This window comes from Xenopus tropicalis, chromosome 2, assembly GCF_000004195.4.
Source record: "Xenopus tropicalis strain Nigerian chromosome 2, UCB_Xtro_10.0, whole genome shotgun sequence".
NCBI classification, from domain to species: Eukaryota; Metazoa; Chordata; class Amphibia; order Anura; family Pipidae; genus Xenopus; species Xenopus tropicalis.
In genome coordinates, this window is record NC_030678.2 from 155,083,915 (window position 1) to 155,103,400 (window position 19,486).

Genomic DNA, 19,486 nt, shown 5'->3' on the forward strand with positions numbered 1-19,486 from the left:
ATGTATGATAGGCATGTAGGTACTACTATGTATGAAGGCATGTAGGTACTACTATGTATGTAGGCATGTAGGTACTACTATGTATGTAGGCATGTAGGTACTACTATGTATGTAGGCATGTAGGTACTACTATGTATGTAGGCATGTAGGTACTACTATGTAGTAGGCATGTAGGTACTACTATGTATGTAGGCATGTAGGTACTACTATGTATGTAGGCATGTAGGTACTACTATGTATGTAGGCATGTAGGTACTACTATGTATGTAGGCATGTAGGTACTACTATGTATGTAGGCATGTAGGTACTACTATGTATGTAGGCATGTAGTACTACTATGTATGTAGGCATGTAGGTACTACTATGTATGTAGGCATGTAGGGTACTACTATATGTAGGCATGGACTACTATGTATAGGCATGTAGGTACTACTATGTATGTAGGCATGTAGGTACTACTATGTATGTAGGCATGTAGGTACTACTATGTATGTAGGCATGTAGGTACTACTATGTATGTAGGCATGTAGGTACTACTATGTATGTAGGCATGTAGGTACTACTATGTATGTAGGCATGTAGGTACTACTATGTATGTAGGCATGTAGGTACTACTATGTATGTAGGCATGTAGGTACTACTATGTATACAGGCATGTAGGTACTACTATGTATGTAGGCATGTAGGTACTACTATGTATGTAGGCATGTAGGTACTACTATGTATGTAGGCATGTAGGTACTACTATGTATGTAGGCATGTAGGTACTACTATGTATGTAGGCATGTAGGTACTACATATAACATACAGGACATTAGTTTAATAAAGGCCACAGGCAGAGTGGAACTTTGATTTGACATCATATATTTAATCTCTAATAATACACAAGCTCTAATGACTGGTACGGCATCAGTGACATCACAAAGCTCCTTTTATCATTGATGATGTCACTAAGCACCATTTGTAATAGAACAGTTTTCTCTGGGCATTCAAATTAAAATTTTCAGGTTAACTTTTAGTATGTTGTAGAATGGCCTATGCTTCGCAACCTTTTAAATGGTCATCATTTTTAATTTTTGTTTCGCTCTTGAATTATTTGCCTTGTTTTTCTTACTCCTTCCAGCTTTCAAATGTGGGTCACTGACCCCAGCAGCCAAATCACTATTGCTCTGTGAGGCTACAGTTTTATCATTATTGTTACTTTGTATTACTTATCTTTCTATTTTAGGCACTCCTTTATTCATATGATTCATATTCCTGGCTCTTTTTTTGAAGCCACTGCCTGGTTGTTATGCTAAATTGGACCCAAGCAACCAGATAACTGGACCTGGAGAGTTGCTGAGAAAAGCTAAATAATGAAAAAAATGAAAAAAAAATGCAAATAATAAAATTGGCTCGTTGATGCGGTGCTTGGTCCAACTGCCCATATACCCAACATTTTAATTTGATCATTTAGCCCTAGGGTCAAATATCCCCCACCTTGGGTGGGCATATCAGGAGAAGATCCATTAATTTGACAACCTCACCAAACAAACAGCTCTTACCTTGTATGGCCACCGTTAGTGTTTATTGCAGTAGGGCTGTAGAGGTCAGGCATTCAGAGGGCGCCATAATTTACCGTATTGTACGGAAAACAGCAGAGCAATCACTTCGTAATGGATTTAATATAGTTTCACTCTTGTACATCTAACCCAGCGTTATATGGTAACGTGAAATTGCAGTTCCGTATAAGTCACCAAAGAGAATCTGGGATTCTCAACGTTTATAATGATGCTAAATATAAGTACTAGGCTTTTCCTGCCATGTTGCAGAAAACAATGCATTTTGGCATTTTAGCCATTTTACATATATATTATATATATATAAATGAGTGTTAGACCAGAGGAGAAAAGGCTGATCTTTTCCTGTCCACCTTCCCCTTGTGTGTGCACTGACAGGCACAGGGCATTAGCCCATTAGCTCACAAACAGGACAAAAATGCATAGTTAACTATTTCTCCTCCAAAATCAGCTCTGTGTGAGCACTAAGGAACTGATGCCATGCCTGTCAATGTGTTGGGCCACACAGGAGCCACTGGCCCCAAAAGCTGCATCTCAAAGGCAATTTTTTCTTATAATGACTTTGCACCAAAAGGCTCATTTACAAACCCAAGGGCAAAGTGCCAGTCACTTTACCCACAATGTAGCAGCTCTCCCCACCCCCCAAAGTTGCAACATTATTGCAGGCTTCTGCAGAAAAGCATGCACTGCTCACAATTTACCAGTACAGACACAAATTTGTGTATGCAGATGCGATTTTCTGAAGAATTGCCCTTTTTTCAGTGTGTCCCATTTGTTGCTGTAATTTACTTAACGTTTTCTTTTAGTTTTATAAACTAAATATGTATTAGTGTGCTCCAACCCCCCTGCTGTTTGTATCTGTGTAAGTGCCAGAGAGAGTATATGAGTGTATTACCCTCCTGCCTGCACTTACACTGAAGGAACTTTGGAACCTGACAGAGACACAGCACTGTGCTGTCCCCACTTCCTTGCACTTCCAACCTGCTCTCTGTGCAAAGTATCACTGCAATTGGCACTAATGGTCTAAATCTCCACCGACCCTACAGCTGCCAGGACTTTCTATACAACTCCTGTTTCAGGGGGCTGAGGACACCTATGTAAAACCAGATTGTCCATTAACAATAACTGCTCCAGGCTCTCACAGCAGTTCAGCAGTTACTGACTATTGCCCCAGCGCTACTCTGTACATTTCGTTTTTGAATTTGCGTATAGGTGAAACTGTATGCAAACAGCACACATAGTATACACCGGGCAATATAGTTTTGGTACAAACGGACTAAGGAAAATGGTTCCATCCTTAAACCCTTCAATAATAGAGACAAAAATGGAAAACTATGTTTACAGTCTACGAGTTTATTAACGTATTTATGTCTAAAAATAACGGTGCCTTATTAATTGGCGCAACGAGATAGAATACAGTCAGTTACAATACCTTATAATCAATATAATTACACACAAAACGCTAGGATCAAATTAACTATATATATATTTATTTTATATTTTTTTCTGTGGATGTTAACATTTTCTAACTTCCATAAATTATTAGAATCTGCTGAATTTTACTGTATTGTCTGTTAGATATTAGAAATTTGGATTTCCCAAAGAAGGGTCCCCGCTTTCTCCGTATTCTTTCTCTTTTTCTGAAACTGTGAGACCTACAAAACATATTATTGGAGTGGCAGTTTAGGTCATTACCTGGCTGATTAATTGAGATCCGTAGCCAACTACCTATATATAATATGTTTTATGAAATATGTAAAAAATATGCAACAAATATTTAATCCGAACATTGGTTTAAAAAAAGGCAAAGGAGCCTTCCTCTGAATGGAAGCGATATTCTGATTAAATACTTATATAGACTTTCCTGGAAGATTCACTGTAACAAATAATTTGATTTTCAGTCCTTAATAACATCAAATTGAAAACAGAATTAACCAGTAACAACATGCAGGTTTATATTGTAAATAAATATTTATACAAGAACTGTTCTGTATGGCCTTTATTTTTACCTAATTTATTTTAAACATAGGAATTGTAACAGTTTGCAGATAATTTAAAAATATTGGTCACTTTTTATTTAATCATGTTGTGGCTTAAATATGTCGATTACTTTGTTTTAAATGCATTTGTATCGTTTCGGCTAGGTTCTTAAGAGCATAGAATTATGTTGGGCTTATAAAAAATAATTCAGAATAATGTTAATTTGTTACCAAAGGTCCTGTGTTCAAATGAGTGAATAGCAAATTGCATGAACCAAAAATGTTTAGTAAAGATCAGGATTCCGAACCTGGTGCTGGTACCAGACAGGAATGGACAGGGGGCTGGGGATGTTTTGTACTGAATGAACTGCAGGTTTGGGCATTAGGAGTCGGGAAAGCGATTATCAGAGTTATTACAGCGCATCTCTATTTCTACTTGCACTTACTGAGCAAGCTTAGACATGTGCAGTAATAAAAGAGTCATATATAGCCTTTATTTACAAAACAACCTTCTTGATAGCATTATAAATACAGCAACAACCTTATGACTCCCCTGCAATATCATATTCCCTAATTACTGAGACAGACACATACACATGTATCAATCACACATACAGGTGATTGGTTATATTTATATATGATAGAGACAGATTATAGAGGATAAACAAAAAGAGAGAGAATCAGTCCTTATTTACAAAACAACAAATACATGATAGATAGATAGATGGATAAGTGTAGATATAATCGAGACTATGATAGATTATAGATGATAGACATAAAGAGACATAGATAGATAGATAGATAGATAGATAGATAGATAGATAGATAGATAGATGATGATAGATAGATAGATAGATGATAGATAGATAGATAGATAGATAGATAGATAGATAGATAGATAGATAGATAGATAGATAATAGAGAGATAGACAGATAGATAGATAGATAGATAGATAGATAGATAGATAGATAGATATAGATAGATAGATATAGATAGATAGATGATAGATAGATAGATAATAGATAATAGACAGATAGACAGATAGACAGATATAGATAGATAGATAGATAGATAGATATAGATATAGATAGATAGATGATAGATAAATAGATAGATAGATAGATAAAAGACAGATAGACAGATAGACAGATTGATATATAGATGATAGATAGATAGATGATAGATAGATGATAGATAGATAGATAGATAGATAGATAGATAGATAGATAGATGATAGATGATAGATAGATAGATAGATAGATGATAGATAGATAGATAGATAGATAGATAGATAGATGATAGATAGATAGATGATAGATAGATATTTAAAATACATTTACTATGGAATTATAGATGTTATAATATATAGATAATTGATAGGTAGATGGTTGATTGATGTGAAATGATACAGAAATACTGTATGGATAGATAGATAGATAGATAGATAGATGATAGATAGATAGATAGATAGATGATAGATAGATGATAGATAGATATATAATAGATAATTATTTAAAATACATTTAACATGGAATTATACATGGTTATGATATATATATGATTAATAGGTAGATGGTTGATTGATGTAAGATGATACAGAAATACTGTATAGATAAATAGATGATATATAGATAGATAAATAGATAGATAATTATTTAAAATACATTTAACATGGACTTATAGATGGTTATAATATATAGATGACTGATAGGTACATGGTTGATTGATGTAAGATGATAGAGAAATACTGTATAGATAGATAGATAGATAGATAGATAGATAGATAGATAGATAGATAGATAGATGATAGATAGATAGATAGATAGATAAATGATAGATAGATAGATAGATAGATAGATAGATAGATGATAGATAGATAGATAGATAGATGATAGATGATAGATACGTAATTACAGATAGTGATAGACGGATATATAATAGGGACATGGTTGGCTGATAAAAATGATATAGAGATGAGATAGATAGATAGATAGATAGATAGATAGATAGATAGATAGACACACAGACAGACAGACAGATGGATAGATAGATAATAGATAGATAGATAGATAGATAGATAGATAGATAGATAGATAGATATAGATAGATAGACAAACAAATAAAGTCAGACAGATGACTGATGATAGATATAAATGATAAATAGATGATAGATAGATGTATAGAGAATGACAGGGAATATGTGCACCTATAAGGAGTACTGTTATGTTACAAGTGCTAGTATGCCTGTATTGGGTAGAACTCCAGGGGCAGATGACAATAGCACATTGGGGCAGTGAGAGTAGCCAGGGAGAATTAGAATCATATTAGCCCCTTGCCCCCTGTTTGTTGCCTGTAGAGCCAATTGACTGGCTGAGCTCTTTGAACCCCTGACTGAAGGTTAGAGTGCAGGGCTGGGTAACGGCAGGAGGAAGCTGTGAGACAATAAAGAGGTTGGAGTATTACTGTGGGATCAGCTCGCTGCCTCCTCTTATCTCCTTTACTTGCAAATAGTGCGGGGAAGGGGCGGGGCGAGTGACGCCACGGGCGGGGGGGGGGCGCCCATACTAATAGGGGCGGGTAGTACTCGGTGCGTTTGATGGGTGGCGGGCCAATGGGCGTGCGGCGCTGGGAGTGAGAGGAGCTTGTCGGGCAGCTCACAGGCTGGGGCCGGGAACTCACGCAAAGGGGCTGCTTGGGGCATCTCTGCTGGCAGCCAGAGGGGCACAGGATTATGCAGCTAGCTGGCACCCCCCTGCCGCCATGTACGTGAGTTACTTGTTGGAGAAGGACGCTGCCATGTACCCTGGATCTATGCGTGCCCACCCGGGGCTACAGAACTACCCTGCTGCCCCCCAGTACCCTGACTATGGGAGCTACCATGGCATGGGGCTAGATCATGGGGCACCTTCCTCTGGTTCCTCAGCTGGCTGGATCACCCCATATGGACCCCCTAGGGATGAATGGGGGGTCCATCCAACTTACTCCCCTGGGCACACTCACATTAACCCTTCTCCTGTGGGCAACATGGCCTTTAGCCCCGACTACTCCCCAGCGCAGGTGCAGGGGCAGCCTTGTGTTGGGGTATTACCGGCTGGGCCCCCCCCTCAGCTATCGCCGGGCTCGGAAGATGGGCACCGACGGCATCACTACGAATGGCTCAGGAAACCAGTCTCCCAGGCAAGCACAGGTAAGGCACTCACAGCCCCCATAACTGCCCCAACATGGGGCTCAGCTTCCAGCAAGGGTCGTGCATCTCTGTATAATGTGGGACTTGCAAGATCGCAGTCACATGTTCAGAATATATATATATTATATATATAACAATAAACAATAATTCTAAATACACTACAACTCCCAAGAGCTAGTTCTGCTTTTCTGTGCCCATTCCTCCGTCATGGGAGGGTGTTAAATTTTAACTTTATGGCAGGTAATTCTTAGGAAATGTTAGTCATGGGGCAGAAGTGCGCTCATTTGTCTTCCTTTGTGTGAAAATCTGAGGGTTACAAACCGGTTGCTTGGGTTTAAATTCAATTACAGTTTTTCGTCCGGAAAATGATTTTAATTCCTGCGCGTTAATGGGTGGATTTTGGCGCTGCTATCGCCCTATTAAACTGCAGTGTAAGTAGTTAAAAATATCTATATATGTAAAGGCCGGCACAATTTAGGAATTGCACAGAATATATATATATATATATATCAAAATTGTTACATAATAAATATAATTCTAACAAGATGCTAATGTCCTGAGTATAAAGCAAGATTGTTTTTCTCTTTTCTAATTTTTGGGAACATAAAACAGGCAAAATGACCCCCGACCCAGTAACACATGAAAACATTTTAATTCTCCTAGTTATGGCCACTTATATATCATTTATACCCTATTAGAATCCTATGAATTCTGCAGCCGCTTTCTGAGTCATTCATTAAGTAGATATCCCTCATTCATTTACTGTGATTAAGCAATATAGGGCTCATTAGAACCAATGCAGTTACTGAGCTCTGCCAATCTGCCTTCATGTTGTGGCTGCAAATGTGCTTATTGTATTATAATAAATAATAATATAATGAATATATGCCACTGCGCTGTACAATAAATGTATATAATACATGTATATATTTATATTGCTCTATACTGTGTGTAGATAGATAATTGTGTATTGCATATGTATTTGTGTGCATTCTGAATTTTATAGACTACAATATGTGTATATGAATTGCTTACAAATACATATACAATACATATATATATGTATATAAATAGTATATAGTATATACATGTGTATTGTATATCTATTTGTACGTAATCTGCATATAGGATTCCATTATACCTTGTATTATTGCAAAATGATTTGACTCCATTAGGGCATATTCTGATTATCTGACACATAGAATAAACAGCAAGTAGAAATGTATCTATTCCCTGTATTCGATCTGTTAGGTATATACCTGTCTTTTCTCTGTAGTACAAAATACAGCCATCACTTGGGCAATGTATAATTGGGCCTGCAGGGTTTGTGTGTGGGGGTGAGTGCACAAGAGACAGCTGGGGGGTAGGTTTGAGGGGTTAGAGAGTCAGGAGCAGGGTAACGTCCCTTTCACCTGGGTGGCGAGAAAGTCAGGCGCCCCTGTCCCCTTGTCATGTTAATGTTGCCTTTGAGCTGCTTGATCATAGGAAAGAGGGTGCTGCCTGCGCCAGTCGCACATCTGTCATGCGTCTTTGCTTTGATATCCACCTTGTAAACTATTGTTTCCCCCTGTGACCGGAAAACACGATTCAAATAGCAGTAAATAAAGATTTTTGACAAGACCCCCCCCCCCCCCCCTCTCTCCTAGCAGCAGAGTGGGAAACAATTGGGCGCGGAACTATGGGAACCCTAGTGGCCTTGCAGCCTGGCTTGGTATTGAACTGGTTAAAATGTCACGTCTCCAGTCCTGGGGTCACTAGTCATTTTCACAAGTGAAATTAAAGTTATATTTCTATAATATAATTGGAGATTAGTCTGGAGTTTGTTCCATCTCACATTAGATTGTCAGCTCATATTATGACGGACTCTCTCTAGTATCTAAATAGTTAACATAACTGCCACTTGTATTTGTAAAATCTACATTTACATTAAATGAAATATCATTCTGAAATCTGACTGCAGTGAGGGATATTAATATTATTATTATTATTATTATTATTATTGCAGGCCCAGTTGGAGGGAATCTGTATTAATGCGGGTTCTGGTGTCTAACTGATACAAGATTGAGTTAGTATTTAGCAGTGAAATTATTGTTTTATGCTTCAGGAATGTGATTGGTTGTACAGTTAGGAGTTAATAGGATCCTGATCCATTGGGTTCTGTTTGGCTCCAGTAAAGGCTGCTGGAGGCCTGTTTGGCCGTTTATGTTAATGTTAATGGGATGAAAGGTTTCGGCGGCGTTTGTTCAGTACTGGTAATTCCAACAAAATCCCCAATCTATAGGCCATCTCCCTGATAAGATCGCCTTGTAGCTCATTGTTAGGCTCCGTGTTCTCCATTCATTGACACTGCCCAATTCTCTCTGATCTCCCTTGTCCCCTCTCCAGGGGGTCTTTGTTCTTCCTTGTAGAGTTTAACCTGAACAAAGCCAGCCTGGCAGGCATTACACACCTACTACAAGATGCATCTGATAGTGCGACATCAAACGACTTTGTTGAGATATCAGTGCCTATACATCTGCCCCTGCACATATTTCTATCTCCGTGTACAAACACAATCAAATCACAATTCAATGCAATATTTCTGTATAGCACTTGTATTTAGCAAAGCCTATGTAGCGAAGCGCAGGAAGTTGTAGCTGGGGGGCCGCAGCTTGCCTTTATTTCTGGATATCTAAGCTATACTCCTCCAGCTGTCTAAATGTATAACTTGTCAATTTCAATTTGATTTATTTAAAATGGTGCCACTTGGCCCAGATAATTCATTTGGTTCTTTTCGCCTACAAACTAACATCCCCATTTCTTGTTGTCCAAAAATATGTTAGAGAAAGTAATAAAAAAGAGTTATAACATGAAATAAAACCTTGCTATCGCTGAGATTTCAGTAACCGATATTTGTTGGCTCTGAAATAAAAAAAAAATATATAAAATAATTATCTCCCAGTGTAATAGTAACAGTGACGTGAATTCTCACATCAGTTTTATTAGAGACTTCGGCCTGAATTGTAAATTGACGGTTACAAGGCGAATTGGGCGCTAATTGTACCTTTTTACAACACCTATCAAATTAAATATGATTAGTTGTAATATGGGTGTCATTTATATAGCAATTCCCTACACATCATCCAGGAAAAGGAACAGCGACCCATTCACTCCTACAATAATATTTGTTAAAGCGTTTAATTGACTTCATTTCGTTGTGATCAACAACAGCAAGTGACTCGCTAATTAGGTGGAATCAATTTGTAAAATGTATTTCGCCGAGAACAGTTAATTTTTAGGTACATTTACAATCTATAATTTGTTTTTACTTTTTAAGATTATCGTTCAAAAGTGAAAATGCGTAACTATTGGCAAGATTGAAATTATTTACACAAAATGATTTTATACATGTGAAAACGAGCGAATTTCTATTAGACGGCGGTTAGGGAAATATTTTGACGCTAATAATATTAATAATACGAATTGTTATTATGGTGCAGGAATTAAAGATCTCTAGCATTACACTTATTAGATTGCAGCCTGGCTATTCTATGTAAACTTGTTTTATTAAGTTATTCCAGTTAAAATGATTTAGACCAGTCTAATATACTCTTCTTTATCTGAGATATGTGGTGCATTCTAATATTAGAATTATTATTAACATATAAATCCGCATCACTAATATCTTACATTCTGAACACGTTAATTTTTGAATTGAAACATACGGCGCAATTACAAATTTAAATGTAATGGAATTATCTAGATTTCTCCGGGTGTTCTGTAATATCCGTAACAATAATATTACATATATAACAAAAACATTGCAATTTCTATTATATATATATATATATTTATATATATAAACGCGAAAACACATTTATTAACTAAACATCTCTCTCTATATATATACATATATGTGTGTGTCTTAAGTATATATAAATTTATATATAGCTGCAATGTAGTCTTTTGCGATTGCGACTCACAGCGCTTCTGTCTTCCCCTCAGGATCCAAGACAAGGACAAAGGACAAGTATCGGGTTGTATACACGGACCAGCAGCGGCTGGAGCTGGAGAAGGAGTTCCATTACAGCAGATATATTACTATAAGGAGGAAGGCAGAGCTGGCGGCCAATCTGGGGCTTTCGGAGAGACAGGTAAGGGCCAAGGAGCGAACAGATCGCATAGTAATAGCGCTGGGCCCATTGGTTCCCTATGTAGCTGCCCTGCCCCAGGGTGCCAGACCACAAACTTGCTGGTAGGGCAGTTATACCTGCAAAAAGCTTCAAAGCTGCTGATAAAGATTCCCCAGGTACAGGAGCTTAGTATGAACACCTCCCACTGCCCAAGAGGTTCTGCAGCAGCCACCATACTCCCATATTGCCATATTGCTATCATCTTTTGAATTCGATATTTGTTTAAAGGAGATGTAAAACTCAAAATTTTTCCTAATAAAAGCAGATGCAGTTCTAAGTAACCCCCCAATATACATGCATTGGATTATGTATTGGCCATTTTAAAATTGTCACTTTCTTTTCCTTGCTGTGTGTTTGCTCCTTGATACAATGTAGCAAATACTTCTTTACAGGCCTGTTATTCACCTGGCTTCTATTACATTGTTACATACAGGAATTTGCTTGAAAATCACAGAATATGAGTGATGAATATTTCATTTATTTTCCCTCATATTGTTATTGAAGTGACAAGGTTAAATTCCTCTGCAGCCAGAACATGACAGTTTATTTGCACTTATTCATGTGAGAGGGGCTGCTCTGCTCAGTACCTTGGCCAATGCATAGTATCAAGACAAAATGATACTATATTGTCATTTTTAGAATGAACTGTATCCTCATTGGTCCTTGCTTGGGGCCCTAATGAGCAATCTGACCAGTGATAGTTTTAGTTTTTTTCATATATATCTATATATTTGCATTTAAATAAGGCAGTTCCAATAATGCTTACTCCATCTAAAGTATTGTAATGCTGCTAAATAAGTCCCAATGGTTCTTAAAATGAACTTTGTCTTGATCAGTTGCTGCACTTGTTTCACCTCCAGGTAAAGATCTGGTTCCAAAACAGAAGAGCCAAAGAAAGAAAAATCACCAAGAAAAGGATCCAGCAGACTCAGACTGGCCAAAATGGACCAGACACTCTCAGCCCAGAACCTTCCATTACCCACCACATGATACCACATGCTACAAGTAATGTGGGGGGCTTGCCTAATACTGTCACACAGTGAAACCCCCTTAACGTTCGACCATGAGCAGCTCTCACAGACACTGACTGGCCCACTCTCTGGATCCCCAGCTGGTTGGAGATGGACCCAGATGGCGCTGTTTGTGTGTGGAAGTCACTTGGAATGAGATTTCTTAGTTGGTTGGACTGATGGGGAGCTAGCCCCTGGTTATATATGCCATTGGGGCTACTAACAGTACCACCTGCCTACCCAGGCTCTTCCTGGCACCCACCCTGTCTATACCACTAGGGTCTGCTAACAGTAGCATACACCTACCCGGGCTCAGACTGCTATTCATTGGGTATGTACCTCTGGGGGTTACTGACAGCACCCTAGGACTCCTGCGTACTCATATAGACTTTTACATGAAATCACTTTTCTATGAGATTGAAGGGTTAGGCCCCAGGCTTTAAAATATGCAGTTAATTTTAATATATTTGTACATAAAATTGTAACAAAAATGATATTTTTATGTGATATTGTATGTCTCAGGGATTATTTGTTTACTTCCATATGACTGTGCAGGATGGGTTCTTACAGAGGTATAGGCTGGCTGTCTATATGTAATGGCAACTTTGCCAGTTAATGGGAATAGATGCAAGGGGGGAGAAATATTCTGTTAAACATTAACCATCTTTAAAGCAGATGATAATATGTAATGCGCCCAGCAGCCTTTCCCCTATCCAATGGAAAGAGACCCTATCCTGTAAGCCAGGGCTGTCCAACTGGAGGCCCGCAGGCTGGATATGGTTCTGTGAAGGATTTTTATGGTCTCTCTAGTCTGCTCAAACGCTAACATTTCCTGTGGCTTGAAGATTAGAGGCCTCATTCACTAAGGGTTCTTACACACAGGCATTTATAAGTGTATTCCCTTCCTGCAACACTGGTGTGTGTTTCACCCAGGGCCCTATCTACCATATAGATACCCAATGGCCTGTTCCTAGGGTGGCAGATTTAGGGGTGCCTAAATAGGAACAATCATTGTGCAGAAAAAAAATTCCCCTCAAGCAGACGCACCAGACCTACATACAGCCCTGGTTCCACCCTACAGCAACGCAGGAGTTAACTGACCCCATTCTTCTCTATAGGGACTGTACCACATGTAAACATGTAAGTGGAAATAAAAACTGTGCCAGTGTCCAATTTTATCTGCACTCCTGTGGGCACAGCCCTCATAGGGAAATCTGACCTGCACTTACACCTGTGGGTAAGAGCCCTTACATACACTCTTTCTTGGCACAAAAACACAGACATTGCACAAATTAAAATGCCAAATACAGAGAGGTTGCGCTTCTCTAATGCTGCTTCTTCAAGTGAATGAGGTTCTAGGTGCAAGGAACAGGGGAGCCAGGGAACCCTACTGTTATTATTAGGCTTTCATTTCAGCTTTTTATTAAGCAGTTAGATGGGTCAGGCAAATGGCACTGCAGCTTTCAGCATTCCAGCTACTGGGAGTTGTAGTTATGTCCCCAGTTAACACAACAGCTTGTCTCTCTCCTGCGCACTATAGTAAAGCAATCATGTTAAGAGAAGTTTACACCAGAACTCAGGGCATTTGCACCTCTCCCTGCTGGCATTTGGCTGTGCACATTGTTCGGGTCGGCAATGAAGATTAATGGAGAATCAATACCCGGGAATCCTGCAGCAAGGAACTGTGAATTAATGTGCTATGTGTGTTTTTTTTACCCTCTCTGTATTTGCAAAGAAACTAAAGAAAGTTTGAAAAACACATTAGATATATTTAAGTTATTGCAAAGGAATGCTAGTGCCACAGGGTGGCACCAAGGGGGCACTGAGGGGGCAGGATGGGCTGTCAGCTTCTTGCAGATCATTGCAGTTTTTGGAATGGGAGGAAGTGGTGAGCAATGGAAAATAAAGATGAAATTTGGTGGCAAATCAGACATAGTGGCTGGTTATTTAGCAATGTTATTGGGATTTATTTATTCTGCCTCTCCAAACAGTGCAGCAGAGGTCTGTTCCCTCCGGGTCTGTTAATCACTGGCTTTTGCTACATCAAGAGTCAAGGCCAACAGTGCAGAGAATATAAACAGCCAGACAGATTCTGCTTTTAGTAGCAACTACATTTTAAAAATAAGGGTAGTGGCACACAGTGTGTTTACTCCGCTGTCGTAAATACGCAGAGGAAACGCCATCTGCTGCCTTTCTACGGAGGAAGATGCATACGTTTGTGTTTTTGTGCAAAAATCCACCCCTTGTGTATGCTGAGAGGTCAGTGCTGTGCCTGTCTGTGCATTTGCAGGCATGGGGCAGTAGGCAGCGAATGGCATTTGCTCTGCAGGTGTAAATACCACCATCAATTGCACTATAGGTCTAAACTGTGTAATGACTGTGTAATAAAGCGGCATAGAATAATATTTTCATTTCCTATGCAACCCAAAAAATTTGGGGTGGATTTCTGATTTAAGGCTGAGCCCAGTAGTATAAACCCATCCCCGCCCCCTGCTGCTGACCGGTGTCCCGGTGGCCCAGTCCGACCCTGCCTGGCGAGGCAGGAGAGTGACTGGGGAGGGCAAATTTTCTTAACTAGAGAACACATATGTCAAACACAAGGCCCAGGGGCCAAATCTGGCCTACCTGGCCGTTTTATGTGGCCCTTGGTGAGTGTGTCTGACCGTCCAGTGTGATCAATTTCCATTTTCCTCACATAGTATCTTAATAAAAAATGTGGCCCGCGACTTACCTGTGTTTAAATTTCGGCCCCTTTATGTGATTGAGTTTGACACCCCTGCTATAGAAGAAGTGGACCATCCTGCATTTTATTAGGGCCCCATAACCATTACTGGAAAAACAGAGAACAGCAATGCAATGTGGGTTTTGTTATTGTCTGGAACCTGCAGTTAACCCAATGCTGGTTACACAGCACTTTACATTAATTTATAACAAACAAATAATTTTTGAGGTTCTAGGTGCAAGGGACTGGGACTAAGGAACCCTACTGTCAATATCAGGCTTCCATAAATCTCCCTGTCAGCAGTATGAGGGTATGGCTTATTCTCAGTGCTTTAACTATACCCAGAGCAACTATATCCAGAGCAACTATACCCAGAGCCAGGGCAAGATGAATGCATGCTGAATGTTGTGTATTGAGGAACCTACAATATAGAGATAGTTGGGTTATGATGAAATACAAAGGGACCCCTGCAGGCCTTTCAGGACACAATCCAAGTTTGGACTGGGCCAGCAAGGCACCAGATAAAAACCTGGTGGGCCCCACCAGGTTTATATTTATATTACATTATAAAACCACGTGCCCTGAATGAGTCCAGTTATTATCATGTGTGCGTTTGTGCATACAGCCTGGAGAGGAATGATCCATGGTTGGACACAGAGTGGCCCCTTCTCCTTAGTAAGAGCCAAGTACATATCATTGCTGGTTACGGACACAAATACGCAAGCAAACACTCCTAGTGAGCGTCTCCACTCCCCTGTATTTGCATGGATCATTTCACCTTTGGACTTCAGTCAGATATAGAATTAACTATGAGCATTTCCTGTTGCACACTGTGTGCGTGCATGTTATTGGGAGTGCAATGAGTGCAAGCTATGTGGCAGCCCCAACACATATTGGAAAGACTTGACTGCAGATCTCATCATTTGTTGCTTGGGCTAAATGTGTCTCCATGTGTGTCCCACATTCTCTGTGTGAATTCTCCCTGGAGGATATAGGGCAATTTATCGCATATTAACTTCACTCCCCACTATGCAACCTTTGGGTCTCTATTCAAACACTGCTAAGTTTGCCTAAAGGCAGACATGAATTACCTATAGTTAGGGTATCTGCTTGTTCTTGCTGACAGCATAGTACATGGATATTGGTTAGGACCAATGGGCTGCCATACATGCCAATGTACTAATATCTGTGTAAAGTTTTAATATTGCTCTGTGGATGGCCAGACTGAGAGCAATGGCTACCTACACATATTGTATTATATACACGGGTTATAGGATCAAGGGATCACAGTGTCATTAGGCTTTTTTGTTACAACCCTGTAATTATGCAATATGGCACCCCAGGGCCCAGGGCAATATTAATGTCTGACCCCCTTAGCACCAGGCCTCAGCCCCCCATCTTTGCTGACTAGTACATTTGCAGGGCTGTATATGCTGCTTTTATACCCCATGGCTGGGGCAATAATAGGCCTTTTCCCCCTCTGCCCTAGCCCTAAATGTCATACTGGCATATATACCAGAGATGACCAAGAAAGGACTTTAAGTAGTGAGAAAAGTAAGTATAGAACTATATTGAATGCATTACCTTGTGAATCATCAGATTCTTATTTCTAGATCACCTTAAATGTAAATAGAAATTGTGTGAGCCAAGGTTTGAATATATGAATGTGAAACTTTAATACGTATATGTGATATCAGTGCTCCTTCTCACGTCAGCACATTTTCCTGCTCAGTCGATGAGCTCAGCCAGGAACTCAGTACAGGGAATGCTACAAAATGTGAATGCCGGAATACTGTGCAAAGTCTATTTATGTCGCCGCCTGGTGGCCAAGCCACAATACTTCACCAAGAGAACAGACCGCAAACAATTCATGAGTATATGAGGCACAAGAGCTTTAAGAAGATTGTATATGAAGAGAGGGGCAGAGCAAGCAGTGAGGGGTGCACAGAATATTGGGGGAGAAATGAGAGATAAGCAAGGGAAGAAGAGAAGGGGAAGAGGATAGAAATGCATAGCAGCAGTAAAGTGCTGTCTTGCATAAAAAGGACATTAACCAGTGGCTCTGGGGCAACATGTTGCTCCCCAACCCCTTGGATGTTGCTCTCAGTGCCCCAAACCAGGGAGTTATTCCTGACTTGGGGCAAGTTTTGGTCGAAAAAAAACAATATTTGCTACCAAATAAAGCCCCCTGTAAGCTGATAGAGTGCATAGAGGCTGCCTTATAGCCAATCACAGCCCTTATTTGGCACCTCCATGAACTTTTATGATGCTTGTGTTGCTCTCCAAGTCTTTTTCCTTTGACTGTGGCTCACGAGTAAGAAAGGTTGGGGACCCCTGACTTAAGGGATGAAAACAAAATTTTGCCTCTTTATAGGTCTCTGGTAAGACCTCACATTGAGTATGCAGTGCAGTTTTTCCTTTTTCCCATAAAAACGCTCAGCGCACCTGAGGCCCCCGTTTAGATTAGAGGAACAGAACTTCCATTTGAAGCAGCGTAGGGGGTTTCTCACGGTGAGGGCAGTGAGATTGGGGAATGTCCTTCCTAGTGATGTTGGAATGGCAGATTCTGTTATTGCCTATAAGAGGGGCCTGGATGAGTTCTTGAACAAACATAATATCCAAGGCTATTGTGATACTAATATCTACAGTTAGTACTGATGTTGGTATATATGGTTTATTTATGAGAGTGTATAGACAGGTTGGCATGGGTTTGTGTGTACATTGGGGTTTATTTGGAAGGGTTGAGCTTGATGGACTTTGGTCTTTTTTCAACCCTAACTGTGAAGTAAAGGGAAGGAGCAAATATATTGAGAATGGGGGGTGGGGGAAATGTGGGCCAATAGTTACAGGGCCCACCCGCAAGAAGGACAGCTGACATGAATGAGTCCCCAATTTTGAAAATGGGCTCGCCTGTAAAGCATGTGCTACCACAACCCTTATGCACCCAACCATATTCCTCTTACATCCACACAATCTGCCATTTGGGCCATTTTAATGCCATGGGGCACCAGATAGGACTCCACCTGCCCCCCCCCCCCATGTATCTCTCCAGTAATATAAGCAGGCAACTGACAGGTAGGTCCTTTTCCATACACCATGTATGAATGTAACCGTAGCAAAGTAGCCTTTATTAATGATGTTGTGAGTGTGTGGGATTATTTGTATTTAGAGAATAATTTAGTTCTCTCACAGGTCTACTTCTACTTCTATTTTCTGCCTTACCCCATTAATGTAAATATCAATTACCCAGGCAAGGAGTGAGCTGTGGGTTATGTATGTGCAATATGCACTGGGTTTAAAGTAGGGCAGAAAGGGCATTTGCCCATATCGCCCTGCACCCAGAGAGGGCCCTTGTGCTAAAAGTACAAAGGGCAAATTTAATATATGCCTAAAGCCCCTTAGATGGACACTCAGGCTCCCTATATTTTTAGGGGTCCCCTCTTTTCTAACTCTGGTCATGATGCAGCTATCACATAATTACCCCCTTTTGTTAGAATACTATTTCTGATTTACACAGGCGGCAACTCTTTCCCTGCCCACAATTTTATATAAAATGTTTCCAGTTCTATATTAAACTTAGGAACAATAATGCCGTGACACATCAGGGAAACGGTTAAAAATGTTTTAATATTATTTGTCACATTGGAGATTTAGATTTAATTTATATATATGGTTTGTAAGGTCAATGGGTCCTTTAACTTTGCCTCAGCTATTAAGCCCCCTTATCACTTTCACTCTAATTGTTAAATGAGCCCTTGGCATCTCCAGGCAGCGGTGCAGTAAATATTAGTGAGCCATTCAGATAAAGAGTAATTGCTTTGTCCTGTGGGACAACTGCTCTGAGCCCGACAGGGTATCTTTGACAAATTATGGGCAAGTCCTATAATCTCCCTGAATCAAACAGAAATCCTGCGAGGGCCCCTTATGGGGCTGCGCTCTCTCAGCACAAGTAATCATTGCTGGCAGTAGGAAGAAGAATAATGACATATTTAATGACCTAACGCCTCGTGCTTATGCACATTCTCATTGATATGTGGAGTCCTTGCATGTCTGCACTGCACTCTTTAATATTCAGAGTGTCCGGCCCCAGGCTCTACCCTGGAAATACCGTATTACTTACCATGTTGGAATGCAGTTTGCTCTTTTCCAGTTCATATTGTTGCTTCTGTACTATCCCACTAATGAATTTGTTCATTAATATAGTTTTTAGTCACTGATTAACATGGTGTTGGGTTGGGATTTCTGTGTATAGACGAGGTGGGTGACAAGGCTACCCAAGGGCTGTGTATACTGATATATATCAATGTATGGCCATGCAGCCCTGAACAAGACCTGCCCGAAGTGGTAGTTTATTAGATGAAATAGGTTGGTCCTCACTGCTGAGTATTTGAGGAAATGTGCACCTGATCCATAGAGAATGCTAAATAAATCTAAAGAGCATAATAAAATTAGCCCATGGGCAAGTGATTATAAAGTGGATTGCCAGTGAAATGTTCAGAGACACAGCATAGACCACAGAGCAATAGGATCCTTGGCTAACTCAACTAAATGGTAAGTACAGGGGCCTGTTTGAGTGTTTGACCACATTAACTGGTTATACAGTGTTAGATCCTTTTGGCAAGTCCAAACTGGGATGATCTGATCATTTGGCCTCTGGGTCAATGATTTGATTAGTGGGTTTTCTAACCTGCCCAATAGACATCTGGCTGATTTACAACCAGATTTTAGTCAGGCAGGCCAATGGCAGGTCTCCATTCACTGAGCAAAAAGCTACCAACTTAGTCATAATGGGCCCAGCAATGTAACTATATTTCCACATGGCTGGGTGCTAATATTGCTGGGTGATGGCCCATAAA

At 40.0% G+C, this 19,486-nt stretch overlaps 1 protein-coding gene across 1 annotated transcript; it reads left to right on the forward strand.

The window, feature by feature from the left end:
• The first annotated feature begins 6,143 nt into the window (after nt 1–6,143).
• cdx2 (caudal type homeobox 2) lies at nt 6,144–13,667 on the forward strand. The gene is made up of 3 exons (NM_203878.1): nt 6,144–6,726; nt 10,711–10,859; nt 11,759–13,667. The coding sequence occupies exons 1-3, from the start codon at nt 6,300–6,302 to the stop codon at nt 11,939–11,941; spliced, it is 759 nt and encodes a 252-aa protein (NP_989209.1). The 5' UTR covers nt 6,144–6,299; the 3' UTR covers nt 11,942–13,667.
• Nucleotides 13,668–19,486: the final 5,819 nt, after the last annotated feature.

Coding starts and splice junctions, on each gene's coding strand:
- cdx2 (NM_203878.1), top strand. CDS start 6,300: ATGTACGTGAGTTACTTGTTGGAGAAGGACGCTGCCATGTACCCTGGA. Junction 6,727..10,710: donor AGTCTCCCAGGCAAGCACAG/GTAAGGCACTCA, acceptor TCTTCCCCTCAG/GATCCAAGACAAGGACAAAG. Junction 10,860..11,758: donor TGGGGCTTTCGGAGAGACAG/GTAAGGGCCAAG, acceptor TTTCACCTCCAG/GTAAAGATCTGGTTCCAAAA.